The sequence below is a fragment of the Centroberyx gerrardi genome, chromosome 19, assembly GCF_048128805.1.
Source record: "Centroberyx gerrardi isolate f3 chromosome 19, fCenGer3.hap1.cur.20231027, whole genome shotgun sequence".
NCBI lineage: Eukaryota > Metazoa > Chordata > Actinopteri > Beryciformes > Berycidae > Centroberyx > Centroberyx gerrardi.
In genome coordinates, this window is record NC_136015.1 from 5,384,723 (window position 1) to 5,403,633 (window position 18,911).

Below are 18,911 nucleotides of genomic sequence, written 5' to 3' on the forward strand. Positions count from 1 at the left end.
CCAGGCGGGGGGGCTGGGGGGGTATGGGCCCACGCTGTCGGTGCATTTACAGTTGTAGTCAATTCAGAGATCAATGGGGGCGCAGTCGTGAGGACTTCAGAGGGAGGCTGCATTGTTGTGGCGGAGTGTTTTACATGGGCCTTTTCTTTCGCATGAGACTTCGCCGAGCGCATTTGTTTCTCATTTTCTTCGAGTGGAGCGATCCGCTGCGGTTGGCGGTCCTACGAAACCGAGAGGTTTTTGTTTAAATTTCAAGAGCATAAAGAATCCCATTATGAAATGTGCGCACATACAGGGACATCGTGTTGTACAATCTCTGCGGTAAATATACCCAATTGGGAATGATAGATTGTACAATCAAACTCAAATCAAATCCATTTGTGTTCCAAGCCATGTTGAAGAGATACTGATGTCAGAGAGAAGGAGTGATATCTGACACGTTTTTATGGTTGCATACAAAGTTTTGCCAAGTGTGTGCGCACATTCACATGTGTAGGTGTGTGTTTAAGTGTGTGCCGATAGAGCCAGCCCGTATGAAAGTGATGAATGGAAGGCCAGTTGGCTTTAATGGGTATTGGGCCAGCTGTACCAACTCCTCTTCTCTTGCATCCTCTGGCAAACACAATTAGTCACATTGATCAAGCGAGCAGCAGAACAATGGGTGATACCCCTTTGGAACCACTTCTGTGGGTTGGTCACCGCCTTTAGTGACCAGACTGGTTTGACATGCCGGATAGGAGACATGCAGGAGCCCGGGCAAATGAGAGCATTGATCTCAGATCACAAATAAGATGTCAGGCAACCATTGTTTAAAGAAGGAGAGGAGAGGAGAGGAGAGGGAGGAGAGGGGAGACAACTCTTTGTCTGTTTCGCTGTGTTGTGCGTGGTTTTGTTTTAAATGTCGTATAAGGCATCAGCAGGCAGGCAAATACAAAGCAGAACACATCAGATGTTGGGATATTATTCAGCGATGACCAATGCCAGTGATGACATGGGTCCCTAGCTGAGGCAGAGGCCAAGGAGGACACAGAAACCACCATGGAGAGAGAGAGAAAGAGAGAGAGAGAGAGAGAAAGAGAGAGAGGGAGAGAGAGCGAGCGAGCGAGCGCTGTGTTCGTCATACCACGCCAGCGGAGGGGAGTGGATGCCACTTTGTCTTTGTCGTCATGCTGCTGACTGTTGTGGTCTCTCTTTAACATGTTCAATTCCTCACAGATGTGGTATTCACTTTTAAGGCATATTCCCTATCATGGCCATTAAATCCATTTAATGGCGCCAAGATGTTCCCAGAGACAGGAGCCATATAAAAGCCTCCGTCGCTTCAGAGGAACATTTTCAAAACTTAAAACATAAAATATATATTTTGTCGTATTCAATTGCAAAAAAGACCACACGCTGCGCTAGACTAGAGCAAAATATAAAGCTATTAAAGTTTTTTAAAAACGACATCCTCAAAAGAAAGCCTTCATAAACAGCTTGTGGGAATACAGGACATGGAGAGCAAATTGTGAAACTGATATGTTTTCTGGGTCAAACAAAACAGGAGACAGAGCTATTTCGATAGCCATATTCAAATAAAGATGAAAACATGGTCTTTCAATCAGTGTCCAATATGCACTGTGAAAACCAGAGGTAATTGGTCGAATTTGTCTGCTTTTTAACAAGGCTTTCTTTTGCACACAGTTGTTCTCTCTCCATTGCCTTCCCGCTGAGACAATCTCACACAGCCTATAGCAAACAGACAGTGTATTTCTCAGTTAGACCGCTAGACTCATGACATGTAAAACAAACACAGCTCCTAATCCACTCTTTAATGACCGAGGAAAGGATGTAATGACCGAGTGGCGAGCCATCTCTCTCCTCTCTGCCCCGCCAATTGACACCGGTGACCCACGGCTAACTTAATGCCGCCGGCGGTGACACATGGTGTAACGGCGAATGAAAACTTCTCCCGGGGAATTTCCTCCCACGGGCAATTATGAAGAATGATGACACTTCCCCAACAATGGCCAGATCAGAGCGCTCAACTTTGTCACCGTGAGTGAATCCTATTAAGCGGCGGCATAATGGCCCTCTTGTGAAAGCGGAGGGAGAGAATGAGTATCACAAGGCATCTTTGCGCTGGGAAACAAAGCGCATCTCACACATCTTGCCATTCGAGCCGCCCTATGTGTCTCTGCGCTGGCCTCAATTGTTTTCTCCTCAGCGAGTGAATGCCCAGATTTACGCGCTTCTGCAACGATACGCAACATAGCTGCAACATCAATCCATCATACCTAGAATTTACTATAAATATTGTGGACACATGATGATTTCGGCTCTGTTCTGTAGCACACCTTATTGCATTAGGCGCTGCTCAGTGCTAAATGAGTATGCGGACGTCATGAGGGCAACATTTCTAAAGCTTTATTTTGTCGTTATACATGCAGTAAAATGGATCCACACACTCTATAAACATTTCTGGATCGCTATCATAGGAGTTTGGAGAGCATCTCCGTGGGATGACGACACTTCTTTGGCTTCAAACAATGGGAGGCTGTGTCTCGCTCAGCTCCATGTCCCCCCTGTCCCGCTTCCAGATACCCAGATAGCCAGCAATTTGGGCAATAACAGCAATAAAGCAATAACATTTTCAGGAATGGCAGTGTGCCTACCCCCTCCCTCCCTCCCTCCCTCCCTCTCTCTCTCTCTCTCTCTCTCTCTCTCTCTCTCTGTCTTTCTCTCACTTCCATGGCATCAGAACGCTCACAGAGAATTTAGTTGCTTTTGTCTGGGGGGAGGAGGGGGGGACAAACTCTCTTCATCAGCCACTTACAAAACTATAGGGACAGCACCTATAACATTAAAGGAAAAGAAGACCGTGAAGCATTACATTCTTTCACATTATAGTGTTTCAGGATTACAATCCACTTTAAAGGTTTTAATGAGATTCAGTTTAAACATGCATGTAAAATTGATATTAACAATGCTAAGGATTTGACTATGCATAGATTTATTGATGATCCATCTCTAGATTCCAGATTCTAGATTATTTAAGGAATTATGGCAACAAACCATGACAGACCGCAACAACTTCCACTAGAAAAACTTTTTCTTAACATATCCCCAAAAAGCATTAAAAATGAGGGGAATAAGTTAATCCCCACAGAGTAAGAACATATTCCTCTTCATAGTTTCATAAGGCTAGTTCCTTTACTGGTAAGAGCGAACCATTGAATGAAACTATGTAGCTGGTGTTTCAGAATCATCTGTATCTTATCACTGGGAAAAGTCCCCTAAACAGAAAAATGTGGAGAGCCAGGCTTTCCTTCAAAGAGCCTCCAGAGCGGCTGTTGTCTTCAAGGAGGAGGGATTGCTTTCAGCGGCCTCAGCCGGGGACTGGTTCTCATCATTTTGACAATAAAACTCGAGGAGTTAAAACAAAGCAGCGTTTCATGAAAAAAGGGGGCTAAGAGATTTCCGCCAGCCTGCGCCGAATTGTCCCCTTCCAATCCGCAGCCAAGGAGGAGCGGAGCGCTGATTTTAGGAGGGCTTAGGAAAAGTTTCCCTCCCCTTTGGAGACTTAATTCCTCTCTGGCACCCTGGGGCTGGAGGACAGAAGACCAAAGGGCTTGTCCTGCTCGAAACGCTTCAAAGATGAATGAGAGCTTGTGCCTGAAATTCCCAGAGGGCTTGGTTTCGTACTATCTGCATTTTATTGGCAGACTTTTGTGGCTTTACACAAGCTTGACAGGAATTTTGACAGAGAATACTGTGTGAAAATGTGTCACATAGAAACTGAGTTGTTCATCTCACTCCATTACTTCAGCTCAATTTCATGTTTCTCTCCCCTTCAATAATCCTGACAATATAATAGTCCAACATCTACCTCACTCCTTTGTGACCAACCAACAAAGGCACTTACTGTTACTCTAGTTTGGACATAAAGAACAGGCAAGAACAGAGTAAAGGTCTATAAAGTTGGTAATGAGGTCGGTGGTTCTTCCACGTAGCAATTGGCTTCTTAACGCTCATGTCCATTTGCCTTGAGGGAATAAACAAATCCAAGACTGTGTGTATTAAAAAGGGGTATTAAGTTGCGTAACGGGTTCCTACGGGAGAGACAGGCAGTGCATGCTTTAATCAACAAAGCTAAAACAGTATGAACATGAGTGTATGTATATATTTACAGACAAATATGTACACTTTTTACATTCTTCTACTGATAAATGCATTAGAAAAGAGTCAGGGTTTTCATATGAAAAAATGGCAACGGTGATTGTCCTCTCTCTCACACGTCGGCGCTTGTGGAGACCTGTGATAACCTGGGGTCAGAATCCATCTCGTAGCGATAGTGGTAGCCTTCCCACACCTCCCTGCAGGCGTCGCGCAGGTCATAGATCCGCTTCTTGATGCCCTTGCGGTTGAGGTAAAGTACGAAGAGGAAGACCAGGCCGACGAAGCCCAGGACGATGCCCAAGAAGACATACGAGGTCTGCAACGCGAGGTCCGCCCCCGCGGCCCTCTGGTGGCACCCCAGAGTCAGCTTGCCCACGGCCAACAGCGACGTGTTCCTCATGCTGGCCGGGAAGGCGCACACCAGGCCCTCGGCGTCCCAAACGCGCCCCTGCGACCTGTTGAGCCACAGGGCGAAGGGTTCGATGCCGCAAGTGCAAGTGAAGGGGTTGTCCCCCAGCAGGAGCCGGGCTCCGGGCAGGGCGTCCAGCTCCTGCAGGCCCTCCTCGGGCAGCGTCTTGAGGGCGTTGAGGGTCAGGTCCAGCTCCTCCAGGTCCTCCAGGCCCGAGAAGGTGGAGTTGTGAACGGCCACCAGGGAGTTGTTGGAGAGCTGGAGGCGTCGCAGGCCGCCCAAGTGGGAGAAGATGCGTGCGGGCAAGAAGATGAGGCTGTTGCCGGACAGGTCCAGGCCCTGCAGGGTCCCCAGGGAGCTCCAGCGCAGAGAGGTGGCCAGGTCCATCACCGCGGTGTGGTTGTACAGCGCTCGGCTGAGGTTGAGCTCCCGCAGGGAGTGGTTCTGCACGGTGAAGGCCTCGGGGTGGATGACGGCCAGCTGGTTGTTGCTCAGGTCCAGGGAGCGGAGGCTGCGGAGGCTGGTGAAGGTGTGGGACTCCACCTCCGAGATCCTGGCGGCACGTGGGACAAAAGATTTGACGAGGTCTCATGAGATTTCATTCACACTATACACGACTAAGGCAGTGCAAAAAAACAGAACAACTAGTCAGATCTTTATGTTTCCAGACATGAAGCATAACTGGGCTAGTTTGTTTTAGGTCAAAACTCAGATCAGACTGAACAGGGCCGTTAATTCCCTAAACCCTGTGGCAAAGTCCCTGCATCTAATGTCATTTGCCACAAAACTTCCACACCTGCTGATATATTTACTAAATATGGAGTACAAAGTGGAGCAAAGGCTGATGACTGAAAAAAATAATACTTGGTCAGTGTGATAAATTATCAGCTTAGAGGGAACTTTGGTCCTGGATGCTGCCTGATATGATTTTTTCTTAAAGCTTCTGAATAGATTTTTGGCATTTTTGCTTGATCTTTGCTCTCCATTATAATAATAAAAACTACCAGAACTCACTTAGGCTCAGGTACAGCGAGTGCACACACCTCGCCATACCCTAACCGACGCCGCTGATTGAATAAATAGAACCAGCAAGAGGTGTGTTTTACCTGTTATTGCTCAGAGACAGGGTGGTGACATTATCCAGTCCTTTGAAACACTCCGGTCCGAGTCGACTGATTTGATTCCCCGTTATGAACAGATTCCTGGTGTATCCGGGGATCCCGGACGGGACGCTCCGCAGCTCTTTGGAGACGCACTTGACGGTGTGCGCCGCTTCCGAACACTCGCAACGCGGCGGGCAGGACGCGCAAACGGAGCAGAGGAGCGCACAGAAAATCACGCGTTGCGCCAACTCGAGCATGTTGGGAAGGAAACTACGCGATTCGGGAGCTAGCGAGCGATACTGGTGTTCAGAAAAAAAAGAGGAACAACGGGTAAACGAAACGATCAGCTCGCCCAAGACATCATCTTCATCATCTGCTGTCCCGGCCGGGAATGCTCTTCAACTTTGCATCTCCGCAGAAGCAGTGTGACCGGGAGGCAGGGTCTGATTTCCATGAGAAAAAAAAACTGGGGGTCTTGCTGATCCGAGGGGTTTTTTGATCCTTTGCCGTGGCAAAGCGGGGCGTCGCTTCTTCTCGAACAATGAAGTTAAAAGGACCATCGCCTTGTGCAATGATCTGTGGGGAGGGGCTTTTCTCCTCCCCGCGCCCAGGCTGTCCGGACCCACTAGATCTCCCTCCCAGACTCTAAGTATAGGCTTCTGGTATTATAGGAATGAATGAGGAGGAGGAGGAGGAGGTGGTGGTGGGTAACACCTCTCTTTCTCTTCTGTTTTTAGGATCATCATTTTCACCAAGTCACATAGTGCAACCTAATATGATCATTAGTCAGTTGGGTACGGCCAGTGTGTGTATTCACCATACCTCAGCCTGAGTAAGTCCAAATCTAAGCTGATAGTTTGGTGACCTTGGTCTAATAATCTATCACACTGACCAAATAATATCAGTTATCAGTCATTGCCCAAATTTTAGTCATATAAGGGGGTGTGGAAGTTTTGGAGACTAATGATATTAGATGCGGGGACTTTGACCATATCTTAATAGTGAATTTGCTGCCTGATCATTCCCACCTACCCAGGTGGTGTTTTAGCCTGCAGGGCCTTTGATCCCACTTTTCCTGAGTACTGTGATGTTTTGCAGGATAATGGCAATTGCCATTGAATGGGAGTTTAGCCATTTGATAGCCAAGTAACAAACCAGTGATACCTATTCCAGATCAGTGATGGCATCTGTTCCTCAGTGTTTATTCCATGGCAACTTACACTATGAAGATTACCACATGAAATCCTTCTGTGTTGGTATTTATAGTGTCTTAGAGGAGGAAGAGAGCAGTTTAGAGTCTCAGGTTTTGCCTTTCATGGCTCAGGAAACCTTGCAATCCTAAGATCAGCCCTCCTGACAGGCTTGATGAAATACAGCTGCCATAAAGAAATGATGTAAATCCATGAAAAACTCCCACAGTTTTCTACAATAATAGACATCTTTATTGGTATTATAGTTAGAAGTCATAAATACATTCAGAGTTCACACAGTCACTTGCAGGTTTCTTAAAATTCCCTATGGGCTATAGGCTATGATCTGCAGCATAAAGGATATTTTAGGGGATTATAGAAACAAAAGAGGGTTTTGGTGTAGCAGACTGGTATAAGTATATATGGATAGTGGCACTAGTAATAGCATCCCGACTGTCTTTTGTCAACGGACTGAATTGGTGGAACCACAGGTCTCCACATTCCAGGACCTGGCTCTTGGATACAACAAGGCACCGCAGCAGGCGACATCTAAAATCCATTCAAAGGGGCTCCAGAGAATATTGCATTCTTGCACATGCACTCTGATAAAGGCTTGGTGTAGCATTTATCATCTCATTTTCTATTTCTCTTCCTAAAATATATAATTTTCTATGATGTTATGATGTTGATAAGCCTTTTTGGGGGTCTCATTAAATAAATTGAAAATGTGTTACTGGTGCCACAAGGTGTAGTACTGTGCTGTTTTCTGTTGCTCCTCCGAAAATAAAAAATATATGAAATTGGATGCAATATGCAAATGTTTCCATCATTGCAAAGTATCACAGGAGGCAAGATACAAGCAAATTAAAAGGTTTTGTATCTGGCCTGCAAGAAGAATCTCACTGAGCATGTGCGAAGTATGATGCTGCTTTCTCGCACTGCATCTTCCTTTTCAGCTTGGATACACAAATGTATAAAAGTCATGGCATTTCAGCCGTTCTCAGCATAGATGTCCAGGTTTCTTTATTTATTTTCTGGACAGGCTGCACAACTTTTAATATCAGTATTCTGAAAAAGCCTGCTGGTCAGTAGACTGTAGGGGCATCAGTCTGCTTGCTGTCATCCCAAATCCAAAACCTCAATTTCCAAATAATTTTAGGGATACATATTTGAGAATCTGGGGCATAAAGTTGAGAAGTGATTATGTTGTGATATTAATAGTTCACCTCCTCCAAATCCAAACAAAAAAGCAAAACAAAAGCAAGCACACAATCTCAATTTTATAATTGGCTTTGGGGCAACTGTTTGAAAAACAACCCTGCATCCATTTTTCATATTTAAAAAAAAGGAACAGAAACAGAAAAAGCAGCAATGATGTGCTACACTAAAAAGGATTATGGTTGTACCCTTGTCCCAAAACAATGTGTTTTATAAACAGAAAGACTTCACTCCCCAAATTGAGTCCAGATTCTCCATTTCTCTCTCCTCCAGAATGTCAATGAACGGTGACAATCCAATCTTTGTTCATAAGTGGCGCCATTAAGAGACCAAATAAACCAAATCTGTGTTCCCTCATTTTAATGCTTTGCAGTGAGTGACTTCCCTGAAGCTCAGATCAGTTCGCTGCCAGTTTGAGTAATCACTGGAGTCGCAAGGAGAGGAGAAAATGACTCTGCAGTTCTAATCTACAGCATCTGTACCTAACACACAGTTCAATACAGGCTATGGCATCGAGTCAACATCATCAACTTAAGCAGGCCTATTATAGTCTAGTTTATTATATACTTGCTACGGGTTCAAACGTACCAGCAATCGCATAAAACCTATATCCTTAGAGAAAGATATGGAGTAATAAGTGTATAAATGAATCATTAGGCAGTTGGCTGCAATGATATGCAGCATATTAATTTCAAGAAGCCACAGTATATGAGTTCAAACACCAACTTCTCTGAAAACACACACACGCGTCCAACTTCGCTCGTAGTCTCACATGCATGCAATACATACATGCTGACATGCAAGTCACGTGCACTCGCTCACAAGTGTCCGCTCGCATTCACTCGCTCACACACACACACACACACACACACACACTCGCTCAGGCACGAATCTGCTTTGCTGCAGAACAGTGATGCGATATGCACTGTGTGTAGAAGTGGAATAACTACAAAAGAACATTACAGTATCAATTATTCACAGGATAAACCTGTAGAGTGAGAGATCAGATTTTGCAAACGATAGAAAGAGCACCTGATGTAGAACGTGTGCCCAAATATTTACAGGCAACATGGGTGAAATGCACACGAGGCCACAGTGTATCTTTAAACATGAACCCAATAAGGAGAGCCAAAACTGGCATATTGGCATTGTGTAACCCTTAGCATCAAGTCCTATCTGTTAACTTAAAAGGGGAAAATAAAACATATTTAAATGTATAAGGATATGTAGGAGATCCACTTTGGATTATTGCAGTAGATTGGCCAGTATATCAAAGCGTTGTGAAACAGCACTGACATTTCACAATGACCTTCTAATCTGATCTGCAGAGCTGGGAAACAGCAGGAGTGACGCTCGTCAGGCGCTGGAGGAAACTCTGGATATTCAGCAGGAGCTGGTGAGCGTGAAAAACCTGAGGATCCTGGCTACCTGCTGCTTTTTGGCAGCACCGTGGATAAAGAGAGGGCTCAACACTTTTTCTGTCTGACTGCAAACAATGAAGGGATTTGAATCCACTCACGAAAGCCATGGCAACGGGTTTTGAGTGCCACCCATCAACTGGGATTAACGTCGTTTTAAAACGACATACAAAACCAATATAGGTGGAGTGTTTACACAAACATTGATACAAAGTTAGCTTGAAACCAAATATACAGGATCTATGAAAGAGGTCATTTTTAGGCACCAACTAGCTTTTTTTCCTCAATGTAAAAGGCAAAAGCAATAATGATGAAAAACAAAAGTGTTCTCTCTGGTTGAACAAAATGTCAAAATACAGACCGAGGTTTCGTTATTCCAAATGAGGTCAAAGGGCTTTTCATTCAGTAACTTTTTAGCTCAAAATGAAGAGCAAGTTACATCTTCAAGGACACAGTTTGAGTTGGTCTCCTGTCTTCCTACATTTGGCACAATAATAGAAAACCAAAGGATTCCCCAAAATTCTGTTGGTCTCTGTAGGTATTTTCCACAGCCACGTTCACTACGGTTGCTACAATCATTGCACTGATAATCTGCAGTTAATGAGATATGAAAACATTTATCACAAACCTATTAAAGTAGTACCATGAGGTGATACATCTCAAAATACACAATGCAAACATTTCAGAGAAAAAATATTCTTTTAGAAGATGCAGATTTTCTGTTACCCTATGGAGTTATATTGGATATAATCTAATGCAGTAAGAAAATGCACAAAAATACAAACTACTCCGGCATATTAAGGGTTAAGTTGCTGTATAAGAGCTGTATCAAATCAAGCATGAAATGCAATAAATTCCTAGAAAGACATATAATCAATTTAACGTGTTTTTGCTCCCCAATATAAAAATGTCATCCAGGAAGCACTGAATCAAGGGATTATAATCCCAATCAATTACAAAGTAAAATAATCAAAATCCGAAAGAAAGGCATGGATGTTTCCCCCCAATGGATTCAAGAACATTAGTGCCTCGTCAGCTATAAAAGTAAACACCAAACCCAAATCTGTGTTAAACCCGACATCTAAAAAGGCAAAAAGCATGCTACTTAAATTGCCAATTGCTATTGGCTGATTATGTGCTATTGCCAGGTAATGTCACCAAACATCACCTGGCACCAAAGATCAGCCCATAGCAGATGGCAGTTTGAGTAGCATGCTTTTTACCATTACATGTCAGGCTTTACACAGATTTGGGTTTGGTGTTAAGTTACTCTTTAATGTAGCTAGCTCAACTTCTACTTTCCAGGTGGCGATGGCTTACACCCCGTTAAACTTTCACTATTAATAATCCATAATGTGTGTGTGGTCCTGGTGGGTAGTTTAGCGCCACTCAACTCATTTCTCAAATATTCCTCAAAATATATTATTAAATTGAAATCAACTCCCCTCCCTTAAGTATTCCAGCTTCACCACTAGAGTGATGCCAGTAACAGCTCGCCTGCTTCCCAAAAACCAAGCAGGCGTTGGTGTAGACTCAGAAGATGTCCGCCCTCCTCTTCAACATCCTTCTCTTGGGGGTGAGTAGTCCTTATTTCCTCCGTTACGATGCGCTGAACACAGAGTGATGCCTCCCTAGTCATTTACAAGGTCGACCCCACGTTCGACCTGCAGGGGTTCCCCCGTTGTCCTTAACCCGCCTCCCAGGTCACCGGAGGTTAAGGGTCAGGGCCACTGTAAGGATGATGCCCGTCAGCATCAGGAAAGGCAGCCAGGTCTTCAGAAACCCTGCACAGCTGGACGCCGCAGAGAAAACCCCAGGGAGACAGGAGATAAAGGAGAATGGAGGTGAGGAAAGAGCTTGAGGAAAGGGCTTGAGAAAGAGCAGAGTGGAGGCAAGGTCAGGGCCGGATTAACCAACCACGGGGCCCCTGGACACACACGTACTATGTCTATGTCAAATGTACATAGACGCCCCCCTGTCCCACCACTATCATATTCACTAAATATTGCATTGCTCATAAACATAACTAGGTGGCAGTTGAAAAATTGTGGTTGGGGCATCTGTGTCAATAGAGATCATATTTACGGCCCCCATGTCAATAGAGACCATGGCTATAGGGCCTCTGTATCAGTCGAGATTGTGTTTAGGGCCCCCAGGTTTAAATTGTGGCCTACAGCTAGGGGCCACAAGGTAGGCAAAACAGAAATACGTGATCAAAAGTGATCATCACCGCAGAGTGCTAATCAAATTCTTGTGTAATTTCCCCCCACCCATTGTCCTGACAGCACGCTCTTGAGACAAGGCCCACGTCATTAATTATCCCACGTTTGCTGTAACCACGGCAACCGCAGCCAATGCCATAACAACTACGCCATCCACCCCATTACTGGGTTGTCTTGTCCAAGCTGCTCCATAATTCCCAACTCTCACAAGAAGGCCATGGGGATGCGCAGTCCCATTCCTTCAATACTAAACAGCAAAGGCCTGGCAGAGTCATGTCCTATATAGACTCTTAATACTTCCCAAGAATCAGGACTCTCTCTCTCTCCCTCTCTCTCTCTCTCCCTCTCTCTCTCTCTCTCTCGTGTCCTGAAACACAACAGGTTCAAGGCATATCTTGTGAAATCATGCCCGTGCCCCTGGGATCTCAGGCAAAAAGCTTTTCACAAGCTCCTGCTCCAGCCCCATTTCTCATGGCTGCTTTGAACAGAGCAGAACAGCTGTAGATGGTAGGGTATGCAAGATATTCGTTTATGAAGGCTGACAAAATACCAATATTTTTTAAGCTGCTGGTATCCGATATTTTTTGTCAATATTCAATATCTTTAAATTTTCAAAACATTTCCATGCAAAAATATTCCCAAAAAATTAAAAGAATTCAGTGTTTCCCCCACAGTTTTATTCTTGTCAGGGTTCAAAGACCTCTGAAACAGCATTTAGACCATGGGACACTAAAACTCTCCATTGAAACACAGTATACCAGAGGTTCCCAAACTGGGGGGCGCGAAATGTTCCAAAATCATAAAAGGGGGGCCTGACAGAAAAAGTTTGGGAACCACTGCAGTATACTAATATTGTTACTACTAATACTACTACTAAAAAAAACATGCATTCTTCTGTTCTCTGGTCTATGCTGACCACCGTACACTCTCTGACCGTGAGCCCATCAAATCATCGCAAAACAATGGCTCTGTAACAAACAGGCTGTCTGATACAAAGCTCTGCACAAAGCAAAGTACTGTCTAAACTTCTGTTTGTCCGCTGTCTGGATAACTATCCTAACATTAGAAGGAACTTAACGTTATTCCCATGTGGCCACACATTGCAGGTGTGAGGCACCAAAAATAAAAAATGAAGACCAAGACAAAAAAAGATCCACTGTAAGTGAACGAGTTAAAACGCTAAATCTGCTCTTGTCTCTCTATTGAATGCTTTACACACAGATTCTATACACAAAACAGCATTGAATATGGGAAGGATGATACGGGACACTTGGCCCTGCATTCACCTTACCTGACATGTTTTCCATGGATGAGAGCGAGGAGGCAAAGTTTGACCATGTTCCATGAGGTGCTGTTTTCATAACGCATTAGATTCAGAGCCATGGCAACATGCGAGTGACAGTTGTCACAGCAGAGGTTGTGCTTTGGAGAAAAGAAGGCTACAAATTAATATTGGCGTATTCTGTTACACTTAAGTGGATATAATGCATGTCCACAAAACCATGTATTTACCATCCTGTGCTTATACTCCTCTGAAGCATCGTGCACTGCTGTGTCCCAGGCGTTGGAGCCGCTGGCGTACACTTTGCTCACATCAAGCATCCAGTACCTGCAAATGAAGAGAAAAGTCAAAACTCGCAGGGCAACGCAGCAACATACTGTATATTCTCAGAGCTGAAATCACAATATGGTGCTCAACTTTAATTGTAGGGAAACAAGCTGCGTTCTGAATATTGCTCCCCGGAGATCGGCAACATAATGTGCGCTGAAAAATTAAAAACAGTGTAATCAAAATACCCCGAAGCTTTTCATTTACTTACTTTGTTGGTCTCCCAAAAGCCATGTTATCTTCCTGCAAAAAAAGAGAAACGTTTTTGATTAGTTCAGAAAAAATTTACATTAAAAATAGTTACGGACATAAACAACATTATTGGAAAATTCCCATTAGAAAGGAGGACTTTAATACCAGCAGACCAAAGATAGGTGTTAAGTGAGCAGGGAGGAGTGTGGGGAAGTGGCCCATCTCACAGCAGGTCAAACAAAATATCGTCATTCATGTATTCATGTTTCCCTGATTCACCTGAAGTCACCGTATCTTCTGTTATTACCACCAAATTAAATAGTCCTCTGAAACCTGACATCATTTTCAAACAAGGGATTCTGGATCCCGCCCCGTTTCAGACTAATGTGAAAATCAACAGGGGTGTGAAATGACTGCCTTTAACTATGTCCAATGCTAATATTGACTATTTTTGCTTTCGAGGGTTCCTCTATTATGCATTTCTTTATTTGTTGAGGTGGATTCTGATGGGTTTTGAAGCTGCAATGAGAGGAATAAAAAAATCACTAAAGCTATACTTAGCATTCCAGCATTTTGTTGCTTTGTGAAGAGAGGATAACGCAACATCGGCACCATGGTTGTTAGCAAAATATTTCTTTTAAAATGTTAATAACTTTATATGTAATTTGTACTTACATTATTTCTCCCATTTTAAGAACAGAACAATTGGCAAACGGGATCCAAAAATCCCATGACAAAAAATGGATCCGGACACAATCCGAAAGCCATGAAATTAAAACTTGAGAGGACTATTAATGCTTGAAAATGTACTGCCAGGGTCTTACAAGTAAAACACAAGAATATTTACAGCCAAACCACAGAACAGATGAGTCTACAGTAAACAATAACAGAGATGGACTGCCTTTTGGGATGGCAACAGAAGTGCTGTTATTTTTCTCTGTGGCTAATCCTCAAGCAAGTCTTCATGCCTGGCAATCCCTTGTATGATCCTGAGGAATGGTCTTTTTTGTTGAGACGACACTGCGCGCTTGTAAGCTAGCTTCAAGGGAGTGAGTTGAAGCCTTTTATTGATCCCTGGGTGGACTAATGTAAGGTTTTATATGACATTAGTAAAATCAATATTGATAACAGTATCCCAGAATAAAGTGGGATCAATAACTGCAGACTGCTGTATGTTTGCATCTTACGTCTCGTTTAAGTTTAGCGCAAATCGCAATACTTGCATGTCTTCAGTTCGTGTGTCAAAAGTTAGCTGATGAAAGAAAGCATTTTTAAGCAATTTAAGAATTAAAGGACAACTCAAGCCTACTTAAATGTTCCAGAAAAGTATTCCCAGGAAGTGCAATGTAAAATACAAGCAGTATGCCTAGACAATATATGATATAATATGTGGCAAGATCCTTATATTTACCTTCTACGAAAGTGCAAAAGCTGTACGCAAATGAATCAATTGCAAACACAGACTAGCTATCAGTTTGGCCTATGGTGATTTTTTAAACACATAATACTACAGTATCTTTACCCCAGAATGACTTGGGTAAGCCTTAGACCAATATAGTCATTACTCACTGAGACAAAGTAAGGTCCAGCGAAGTCCCGGATGACACCAGTGGAAGTGCAGATTCCCATGTGTCCAATGAAGGGAAGCAGCCATCTGAAACAATAATACGCAAGTTAACATCACAGCAAATAAGAAGCATTCCTACAAGAAAAATTAAGACACCTAAATCTTAGTAGCCAGACAACCTCTTCTTTGGCCATGTAGGACGTACAGGCCAGTCTGAGATACTACATTTTCAATATACAGTACTCCTTTAAATTCTTGTGGCAGAAAGTAAAATAATGCATGCGAGCGGCACAGAGGCAACTATCATAGTCTGGTTTGCTGCAGTAGAAACTTCAAAATATCCAAAGGGCACTGTTAAAAAGGTGTGGACATTCATTGGGTTACAAAAAATGAAATAACTAAGAATGGGGTAGGTCTACTTTGAAGCTTCAGGCTTGTAAAGATAACCAATTTTTCAATGCGGGGAACGTCACCATAAAATAAAGTCATCCTTATGCATTCTCTAATTGGGGTAACTTCTAGAGAACAAAATTATAATGCAATGAAACTATTCCGAACCCCACTTTGAGAACCACTGCTCTAGGCTGCAGCCGTTATGATTTTGAGAGCATGTAAATAGAAAGATAGCTTTGATCTCAACTCTTTATCACTACTAACCAACTTAGTCTAATATTGGCTGTCAGCTATGTAACCTTATGTTACTGCTACCTATACTCAACAGTAGAGTACACCAAATACAATTGATGTGTGCAGGCACCCTGGTTAAAGCCCAGTGGCAAAACCAAAACCAGACCTCCCAAAATGATCTTGCGACCCCCTGGGGGGTTCCGAGCCCCAGGTTGACAACCACTGCTATAAATAAAGCTAAAATTGGCAACCAACACAGGAGAGACAAGTTAGACGTAAACCAATCATGACGCTAGCTGTTGCAGCTACACTTAAATGCCCCAACATCAAAGATACATTGTTTAAAGGGAGGTACTAGATTTCTTGCTGTTTTGATCCCAGTTGATGAGAAGCATAACAAATCAACCCAAACTCACAGGTATTTAGCTCTCGCGTTAGCTAGTTTATAAGGTTAGTCCTTATACGTGCCGTTCAAGTGATTAGGCAGTTTCTCTTGCTTGTAGAAGATGACTTAAGGCCTTTTGGGAATTGTTAGGGTCTTCTGATAAATTCGGCATATATTCAATCCACCAAGCAGCAATGTATTTCAATAAAATCTCAACTTTTTGAATTGATTCACACTACTCGCTGCGACCCACCACAGTGTACTTTGGTGAAAAAAGGATATTGCGTGTAATAGGCGAACCGACTCTAAAACTTAAAATCGTATTCATGAGTGTCTGTTGCTGAATTGGATGTATGCCGAAAGGAAGACTGGTTCCAGTTAAATCAGAGCTGGTCTTAAGTCATGTTATACCGGTATACGTTTGCTGATAAACAATGCCACATTAAACTGTCAGATTTGTAATGGAGTTTGGCCAACAAAAGGCATGTATCGCGGCTAGCTAGCTAGCAAAGCTGTCACTTCGTCCCATGATGTCCCAACGATTGGGGCAAAAGTAGGCATGCAGACTGGCTGCGATAACTCACGATAACACGGGGATAGGTGTCCATACGATACAGTAAGGATAGCGACTGCTGTCGGGGTCAATTTTCTCAAACGCTATGTGGTAATTCTTCATGGTGTCTATTTCAACAACATCCGCCATCACCAGCTGTGGAAAATGAACTTCATTCGTCCCACTTCCAGCTGCGTCAAGTCAGCCAGATAGCCAGAACAAGCCCGGAAAATATGTGATTTGGGCTTCAAAATAAAAGCGACACATTTGTCAGTTTTAGAGAAAAATGTCTAAGAAAGCATTGGAGTGTGCACTATATCACAAATTGCTACAGAATACTCTAGTGTAATCTTTATATTGTATATGTAGATACATTACAGCTGAAAAACAGACACTGGCAGTTAAGGAAAGGTTTTATATTGGAAATTTGGATCGGAAGTCTTGTCTTTATTCTGGCTAGCTTGATATTATTGTCCTTTTTGACAGCAGCAGCCAAGCTTCCGGGGTCTCCTCGAGCCAGAAAACAGCCACCGGTGGGTAATAAACTGCGTTGGAGAACAAACAGCTCCAAAGTACTCTCTAAATGCAACCAAACAAGCCAATTAATTCATTCAGCAGTTACCCCCTATGGCAAAAATATATGCCACTCTTAAAACTGTTCGTTATATTTCGTTCCACCACCACTCTTGGAAGTAAAAAAATACAACAAAATAACAGTGAAATCACAGCCAGACGGTTGGTTGCTTCGCTTGAATCATTAGGCAAGTAGCTTAGCCCTAACGAAAAAGAGCTATACTAATCCTATAATACACTGTGGAATGATACTGTGCAAATTCAATGTAAAAGTCCAGGTATAACACAGGACTACTGCACTGATACTAGGGGAAATAAAGAAGAAGAAGGAGAGAAATAGCCTATATGCTTTATTACTGGCACTGAAACACTTAACCCTTACTGAACATTCCTCTCTTCTCATACAGGCTACAGTCAGACACACTATCTGCATGTACAAGAGGTCAGAGTACAGGGTGACCAGAGGAGGATTAAAGTGGTGATGGGCTCCTGTAGTCCCCCCATCATACCAGAAAATAGATCAATAAATGTTTACCACATTCAGTACCATCAGCATGAGAGCAGAAACACATCTTGTCTCAGGATATTGTCTGCGCACATCACAAACTGTTTTCACTATAGGCAAATACACCAATGCAATAGAAAAGAGGAAAAATCCCAGCAAATTTTAACGGATCACAGAAATCATGTTAGATCTCAACAACCCAACACCAAGAGAAATTACAATAAGTGACTTCCAGTAACTTTCCGGGCACCGGGCCACATCCACTTCTCAGTCATTTGTAATGACAGACACAAAGAAAATTGTTTAGATGAAGTGCATGTCATCCTTGGTTGCACTACATATCCGTAAGACCAGGTCTATTCCAAATCTTATGAATATCAAAATCCATCAAAACCTATGAATTTTTAAATTTGTCAACAACCAACTCCCAATATTGTCTCCACAGTGTGTTGTTGTGAAGGCCCAATATTGTGATACAAAATTAAATTCTACCACAAATGGTTTAATGGGACTTCTATCCAGTTTATTGCACTGTGGGTCCATGCCACAGAGAGCTGTGGAGGATGGCGCGCCGTGGGGCCGCAGCTATCGAAGGAGGTATCTGTGGCAATGGTGGAAATGGAAACAAAGATGAGCCCAAGGGATCCGCCGGGGCTCTGTGTACTCCATACCGGCTCCCATTAGACGTGACAGGTGATATATTGTGCGAAGGGCAAAAACAAACTACTCAGCAAAAGCGGGCAGACGTTGATAAACGAAGGCACAGTGGGCTCATCATCGGGGAGCCGAGGGAATTCTCCTGCAAAATGCCACCTCGATATCTGGCCGAGCCGTCCAACCCAATTAGGCCAGGAGATGTGCTGCTTTTTGGACTGTAACTCAGTGACGTGATCCTTCTCAGTCAAAGGTTTTGAAACGTAAAATGTCAAGTGTCCACCGGCGTCTAAAGCTCGGCTCCCTGGACTGTGATTATCCAGCCAGGAGATGAGACGAGGCTCTGGTTCTGCAGCTTTCCACGCGCGTTCGAGCATTTGAAACGCTCAGAAAGGTTATGTAGAGTTAAGAGTGTAACATAACAAGGAAGTTGTATTTTTTGCATACAAATAAAAAAAAAGCACTGATTGCAGGGAAACAAAAGCACTGAGCAGACACTGTTCAACAATCATTTTAAATATGGCACTT

The 18,911-nt window shown here is 43.4% G+C and overlaps 2 protein-coding genes across 3 annotated transcripts; both read right to left on the minus strand.

Annotated features, from left to right (window-relative positions):
• Window positions 1–2,795: 2,795 nt before the first annotated feature.
• tpbg1b (trophoblast glycoprotein 1b) lies at window positions 2,796–6,173 on the minus strand. Its single transcript, XM_071907562.2, has 2 exons — window positions 5,674–6,173; window positions 2,796–5,120 (listed from the first exon to the last, which is right to left on the minus strand). The coding sequence occupies exons 1-2, from the start codon at window positions 5,925–5,927 to the stop codon at window positions 4,271–4,273; spliced, it is 1,104 nt and encodes a 367-aa protein (XP_071763663.1). The 5' UTR covers window positions 5,928–6,173; the 3' UTR covers window positions 2,796–4,270.
• A 945-nt stretch (window positions 6,174–7,118) lies between these two features.
• Window positions 7,119–16,822, minus strand: tmem222b (transmembrane protein 222b). 2 transcript variants are annotated; one of them, XR_013507497.1, is made up of 7 exons: window positions 16,683–16,822; window positions 15,089–15,173; window positions 13,539–13,570; window positions 13,231–13,327; window positions 13,010–13,140; window positions 10,795–11,288; window positions 7,119–10,559 (listed from the first exon to the last, which is right to left on the minus strand). XR_013507497.1 is itself a non-coding variant. In XM_071907564.2 (6 exons), exons 1-6 carry the CDS (start codon window positions 16,799–16,801, stop codon window positions 11,201–11,203), a joined length of 552 nt encoding a protein of 183 aa, XP_071763665.1. In that variant the 5' UTR covers window positions 16,802–16,822; the 3' UTR covers window positions 7,119–11,200. The 2 variants fall into 2 exon arrangements, 1 of the variants encoding a protein (XP_071763665.1); XM_071907564.2 differs by having other exon boundaries at window positions 7,119–11,288.
• Between the last annotated feature and the right edge of the window lie 2,089 nt (window positions 16,823–18,911).

What these genes read in the sequence shown, in the direction of transcription:
- tpbg1b (XM_071907562.2), bottom strand. Translation starts at nt 5,927, where the DNA reads ATGCTCGAGTTGGCGCAACGCGTGATTTTCTGTGCGCTCCTCTGCTCC. An exon ending in CTGTCTCTGAGCAATAACAG is followed by an intron (nt 5,121 to 5,673) that starts GTAAAACACACC and finishes ACGTGCCGCCAG; the next exon opens with GATCTCGGAGGTGGAGTCCC.
- tmem222b (XM_071907564.2), bottom strand. Translation starts at nt 16,801, where the DNA reads ATGGCGGATGTTGTTGAAATAGACACCATGAAGAATTACCACATAGCG. An exon ending in ACACCTATCCCCGTGTTATC is followed by an intron (nt 15,174 to 16,682) that starts GTGAGTTATCGC and finishes TTATTGTTTCAG; the next exon opens with ATGGCTGCTTCCCTTCATTG. An exon ending in GCTTTTGGGAGACCAACAAA is followed by an intron (nt 13,328 to 13,538) that starts GTAAGTAAATGA and finishes CTTCATTTGCAG; the next exon opens with GTACTGGATGCTTGATGTGA.